The sequence below is a fragment of the Diadema setosum genome, chromosome 4, assembly GCF_964275005.1.
Source record: "Diadema setosum chromosome 4, eeDiaSeto1, whole genome shotgun sequence".
Classification (NCBI taxonomy): domain Eukaryota; kingdom Metazoa; phylum Echinodermata; class Echinoidea; order Diadematoida; family Diadematidae; genus Diadema; species Diadema setosum.
The window spans coordinates 27,607,718-27,614,680 of NC_092688.1; the positions used below are offsets into that span (position 1 = coordinate 27,607,718).

The 6,963-nt window shown below is 40.2% G+C and overlaps 1 protein-coding gene across 1 annotated transcript; it reads left to right on the forward strand.

Moving 5' to 3' along the window:
- Positions 1–3,074: 3,074 nt before the first annotated feature.
- Positions 3,075–4,283, forward strand: LOC140227074 (adenosine receptor A2b-like). Its single transcript, XM_072307504.1, has one exon. The coding sequence runs from the start codon at positions 3,075–3,077 to the stop codon at positions 4,281–4,283; it is 1,209 nt and encodes a 402-aa protein (XP_072163605.1).
- The last annotated feature ends 2,680 nt before the right edge of the window (positions 4,284–6,963 follow it).

Below are 6,963 nucleotides of genomic sequence, written 5' to 3' on the forward strand. Positions count from 1 at the left end.
CAGAAGGTGTATACTTTTTTTAATTCATATCTTAAATAGAAGATTTTGATAAAGATCAATGTATTATATACCATATTCAGGGGCCGAGCCGAATTTGTAAAAAGGGGGGCTTTACAAAATAAAAAGGGATGCACGCTCCCCCCCCCCGTTTTTCTTTTTTTTTCTTTTGTTTTAACAAAAAAAAAATAAAGGAGGGGGCGGGCTATCTGGATCAGCCATTGATATTGAAGGTACTTTAATCAACTATCAACCTGGTAGGTCAATACAAAGGACAACTTTCATTTCTTTCATTTCCAAATGCCCTTCATGAAACAATGATAACAAAAGACCAATGTAACATAATGAGAGATATGAATGAAATAGCAAGAATATGTTTTCTTTCTCTGGTATCTCTCTATAGCCTCGAGCAAAAACAAAGCGGGAAACGCAAGGGGAAAAATAAGGGGGAAATAATTTTTTCTGTCAATTAAACTTCAGAAGACACAGAGAGTAAAGCCACAATGGTGATTAAATGGACAAAATTTCTTACCTTCGATCTTTTGCTTTACGAATTTAAGTATTCATGAGACAAATTCATGAACCAAATATCATCTATCAATTTATAATTCGAAATAACAATTCAAAATTTGTACCATTTTTGTTAATATTGCTTCTTCTCTCATGCCATTTAAATTTGGATTTGACAGAAGATTCTTCATTGTCGTCTGTTATCTTTAGCCTTTCTTTATTTTCACAATTACAAAGGCATTATAGAGATCATATTTTTATTTTTTTTTTGCAAATCAATTCATACTTCTTGTTGTATTAAATTTGTCTTTTGTTCTCATTGTTTCTGATAGAGCACTTACGCATGAATGGCAACTTGTTAATTTTTTTTTTGCAATTTTTACTTTTATGCTTTGAAAGAGAACAACGTATGTGTTTACTTATGAGTAAAGTGACCCTTTTTATTGACTTACCAGACTGATAGCCAATTAAATTACCTTTAATACTGTGTGTAACACTTTTTTATATTTTATAAAACACAATTTTTATCCAAATATTCCATGGGAAATATGACATTGAAAAAGTGTTCACTTTTTTGGCTGAGTGTATTACAATGTCGTAGTTTTATTGCTGGATTTATACTGGCACTCTCACTGTCTGTTTTACAATGTTGTCGAAGAGCCACTTCATTCGAAACTTTGTTCAATGGGAGTTTCTGTGCTTGAATATGCCTGCCCTGGAGATGGTTGTGAGATGTAATTTGATCATTTAACCGCGCACTAAGGGTATTAGAAGCAGCGATGCTATAAAAGCATGCTGCAAACATGATATTGTCTAGATTTTTTTTTTCCCTTCGTGCGGGGGTGTGATTGTTATTCTGTAGGCCCTAATATCTTTTATCAGTTATCTTTCTTTTGTGTCTGTAACTGTGCGGGTTTAAGGGCTTTTCAGGGTTTTAAGGTAAGTTGTGTAGATGCAATAATCATTGTTTAACTTATTCCATTTGTTATTATATGCAGGCACGTGTCATTCAACGCTATCGCAGAACTCGTTATGAAATTGCATACTTAGCATTAATATGTCACATTACTATCTTTGGTACATGGCCCATGTCCTATAAATAAACTATAGTAGGGCCTTCGTGTTAGTGACATGCATTTTAAATTTGAATTTGAAATTGAATTTTAATCACTCTTTATCATACGTGTTTAATATACGTGAATGTATGTGAATGCTTTAAATCACACACAGTCGTGCGGACGGCTTTGAGGTATTATGAATAACGTTGCCTTATAACCTATATACGGGCACAACAGCTACGGCCAGGGGAATCGCACCAGCAGTTTTATCTACTGTGCCACGACAGCCCCTAATCAGTACATATTTATTCAACTATTTTAGTTTTGTTTTGTATCGAAACTTTGAAATGGCACCACTTGTGACTTGTGAAACAACGTGCTAATCAAAGACCCATATGACGTGCAGAATACTGGTAGTCAGATATGGGAAGTCTACTATCGTTACTACACTGTCCACGCGGGTCATAAATGTTTCGAATCTGAAAGAGTTGTAATTGTGCAAACTTTGAAATGAAGAACGTAACACGTGGTCAACTCTTGATAACGAACTCTGCTCACGCATCATTCGCGAGTAATCAGTACCAAACAATAAGGTTTACTTTATTATCTTTTCCCCATGCAGGACCCTTTTCGATGGTAGATGCTGCGGAAATTCGTGTGCCATCAGTCAACTGCACTCATCGCTACTTCCAGTCTATTTATGGAGGCAGCACAATGGGGCTGCACTGTCAGAGGTATCCAGGACCTCGTCCACACATGTGGGTGTTTCCGGAAAGGATCCGAAATCAGGTTTGAAATGCATCGGGCCCGTGTCTGAGGTCAATGCCGACATAGGGTGGAAGCTGTCAGCTGTTTCACCCTTCGTTCAACTCATGATTAAGCTTGTTCAAGGACTTCACTGCTGTTTTTGCACGAATGAGAACTACTTCGATATTGCGTAGCTGCATTAGTCACACAGTGTTTGTCAAACACTTCTTTGCTGCCCAGCTACGAGAAATACAGTGTTGATGTTTTTGAGCACTCGTTCAAGTCTGTAGCGTAAAAATTACCTAATTCGATGTCATGGAAGCTTTAGCGCATCCGCATTTATACATGTCATATACCACAGTCGTGATCACAGGGAGTTCTGCAGTGTTTTGAGGTGTGATCGATACCCACGATTTCTTCGTCACCCGGCAAGGTCTTCTGTGCATGTACATGAGAAATACGACAGAGGTTAATGATTCGATTCTACTGCATGCGCAACGGCCACCGATGACAGGATTTCGGATGCTTCCCAGGCACATAGTGACAGGGGAGACTACTATCGATGCTCACTGGCTGCACACATCTACGCAATCGAAACCAGCATGTCATGTCATGTCACTCTTTATTCAGGTCACGGGCGACTATACACTATTTAGACGCTGCGAGGAAATATTACCGAACCAGTCCATTCTCAACAGTCCTATTTAGTTTGTAAACTGCAAGTACACAGAGCGCTACTGTCTGATTTGTTACCCTTGCACGATGTCTTCGTATAACGATACAGAAGATCCCGGCTACAAGCCTACTGCCAAGTACATCATAGCCGGCTTGGCCACGGAGATTCCTATAGCGATAGCCGCAACCTTCGGCAACTTCCTCGTGATATGGGCAGTGTATTACAACAAACGGCTGCGATCTGTCACAAACTACTACATCGTGTCCCTGGCCATCGCAGACATGCTCGTAGGTTTCTTCGCCATCCCATTCGCGCTGGCCACCAATGCAGGTCTCCCGCAGGACAACTTCTATGCGTGTCTTTTCACCAACTCCTTTGTGGTGGCGCTCACCCAAAGTTCGATTTTCGGTCTCCTTGCGGTGGCACTGGACCGTTATTTTGCGGTAACGCGGCCACTCCGGTATCGGCGGGTCGCGACGTCGCGGTGCGCGTTGATGATTCTCTTGTCAACATGGGTACTAGCCTTCATCATAGGACTCACGCCGCTGTTTGGGTGGAACATGGGCAAGCCAGATCATGGCTTTTGTATTTTTGTAGAACACATCGATCTTAAGTACATGGTGTACTTTAACTTCTTCGGCTTCGTGCTCCCTCCGCTGGTCGTGATGCTCTTCGTCTACGTGAAAATCTTTCAAGTGGTGCGCATTCAGTATGCCGCCATTTCTAGGACAGTCGTGGGCAGCCAGGATGATATGTCGCGGAGACGGTCGCGTCTCGCGGTGAAAGAGGGAAATGCCGCCAAGCTTCTTGCCATTGTCATCCTCCTCTTCGCAATCAGTTGGCTCCCCCTACACGTCATGAATTGCATCTCGTTGCTATGGCAACCCGTGCCCTACGAAGTTCTCCTTCCTGCGATTATCCTTTCGCACGCCAACTCAGCCATGAATCCTATTTTGTACGCGTTCAGCAATCGCGAGTTCAGACGGACGTTCCACAAGCTCATCTTCCGGGTCACGCTCTGCGGCATCATACAGGTGAATAACTGCGATTCGGGGGATGACTACGCGGGCATGACAGCTGGTCCGGAATGTAACGAGGTGTCGCGGTTTACCAGCGGATACCAGACGGTGAGGAATGGAGTTCGGAGCTCGCCACCTACTAACATGCCGACTTCGACTACATCCAACATCAATAGGAAATCAGCGATATGCATGCAAAAGATTGACCGGAAGCGAACTAATGGCAGTCCAAAGTCACAGACCAATGGTCAGAGGAGTTCCTCGGTGGATAGGTAATAGGCCGCTTTCGTCTGACAGAAGGTGCTTTCTATTAACTAAATACAATGTATGTATAGAAATATCCATGTGCAGCGGATGATATACAGTATCCATTGACGTGTAACTTTCGTGCCATGCATATAATGTGCGTATGTCTGACATGGGCGATAGGTGAGTACTATTTTGTCAGCGAAAATACATATACACCGTATTTTTCATATGCATTTTGTTGTCAGTAAAAAAATGCAGTCATCTTGTTCCATTATTTTTCGATTGATATTACATACGATATATAAAGCTTATATGTATTTTACCTTGATTAGACCCGTCATTGCTGAATATTTGGTGGCTCTGCATATTAATTTTACACCCAATATCGCTACGAAAGATAAAAACAACTGATCAAAAAGTAGCTGTTGTTAGTGTCAAATGGTGATACATTTTTTTTTGTCGTTTTGAGTTTATAAGTAAAATCTATGATTAATCAAGGAGTTTGATAATAAAGGAACTGAAATAAATTGGAATAATGATGTAATTGTATTACAGGCAACTTGACGGATGTTAATCAGTTTTGTAATAGATTGCATGGTATTCTGATCGTTACTCTGATGTTCATCTGCACTGAATCTGAGAGAAACTTTTGGCAAATTGGGATTATACACCATTCAGTTATTGTGCTATGTATCAGCATTTGCAATTGAATACATACTCTTGTATACTAGACTGTGTCTTGTCCTGACACATGGTTCCTCAAAACGGTCTTGCCAAGAAAGTATTGTCTAAGAAGATGAAATCTACCCATTATTGTCAACACACTGGTTTATTTGCCCGTCGTAAGCGTATTTCATTCCCACGGCCAGGTTTGTATTGGTTGGTATATTGTGAAACATACTCTTTACAAGTTTGAATGAAAGGACAAACTTGTGTGATATAATCTATTGGCATATCTATTTCCTTTATTTTGTTGTCATATTGTTTTAAGTACAGTGTACTGTTGCTCATATTAGCAAATTTCTTGCTCTCATGATTTTGGTCTAGTATACTTCACTGGTAGCACGTGAACAGAAAGTTTTTTTATGAAACTCGTGGCTAGTATGAATTCATATATCCTCTATGAGCGTCGAATCACGATGCTTCCATTGGTTACTCCTAGTGTAGGATCCCCAAGAAGTGTGTAAGGCCGTACAGTCCTCACCGAGCACTGACTAGCAAGTTTATTATTGAATCTATCGTCAAAAGTGATAGTTCCACTTGCAACCATTCGTTACCTGGCAAATTTTCAAAACACGAATGGCAAACTAATATGTAAATACATTCTGGCCTCGGTCCATCCATACTGAAAACAAAAATATTGCACAGTCAAGACGGATATGCTATCGCCAATTTCCTTGTTTACATAGGTTTATAATATACCTGACAATGTGCAGGCTCATAGTCGTGACACAATCAGTGCCCCAAGTGTAAAGCGAAGGTAAGATGATTGCCTTACTGAATAACGAACCTTCAGAATAACAAGCTTTCGGAATAACGAACTGTAACCAAAGAGCCACAGAAGACAAAGAAATCTTGAATCGTTAATGGCGTTAAAAGCGACCATTTTCGCTGAGCTGAATATTTAGGACAAAGATTATGTCATGACTACAAGCCTCCACACGGTCCGGGATCATATTAGTTTATGTAATCAAGGAAATTGATGACAAAATGTCCACTTTCCTATAGACATGTCAATATTTTTGCTTTCAATGAGGTTACAACTCGTTAGTCAATCCGCAGATGAAATAAGGTTCGTTATTCAAAAAATGAAATAAGGCCCGTTATTCCGAAGGTTCGTAAATCCGACGGAGACAAAATAAGGTTTGTTATTCCGATGTTTAGTTTCCCCAAAATTGAAAACAACAAAAAACAAACAAAAACAAGGTTCGATATTCCGAAGGTTCGCTGATCCAAAAACAAAATAAGGGTCGAAATTCCGAGGGTTCGGTAGTACGCACTTTCTTTCATTTTCGGATTAACGAACCGTCGGATTAACCGCCCTTATTTCATTTTTTTAATAACGAACCTCATTTCATCTTCGGATTAATGAACCTTTGGAATAACGCCATAAATGCTCAGATGAACCAACCTTATTCCGTCTTGGGATTAACGAACATCCACTGTAGGTAGTGGGATTTGTAAATTTGTTTGTTGTTGTCGTTTCAAAATAACGAACCTTCGGAATAACTAATATCACTCGGCTCTTTAAGATGTCAAAGGAAAGTGATGTTTAGTAAAGAAAGTTACTTAAGTTGTTACATTCTTCGTACAGAGTGCTATTCTACTTGAACTTACTCAAAGGTTCCTCTTTGACCATACGTTATCGCAGGATGAAATTAAATGGATTTTTCGGATCTTATGACTTCGCCACATGCTGTCAAGGATAGCAGATCTTGTTTGAAACATTAGGAGTTTTGCGCTGCGGGGATTCTTAAATCAAACAGAAATCGGATTGGCGACAAAGTCCAGACAGAGGAAGAGTAAGAAATGGGTGCCCAACATTGCCGAACGACTTCATGTTCAATGAAGATATTCTTAGCTGCGTCCCAGAAAAAAATCCACGATCCCCCCCCCCCCCCGACTTTTTTTTTATTAAAAAAAAAAAAAATCCGCAACCCCCTGAAATATTGGAAGAGACCTGCGCATCGCATGCGTGGTGAAAAGT

What these genes read in the sequence shown, in the direction of transcription:
- LOC140227074 (XM_072307504.1), top strand. Translation starts at nt 3,075, where the DNA reads ATGTCTTCGTATAACGATACAGAAGATCCCGGCTACAAGCCTACTGCC.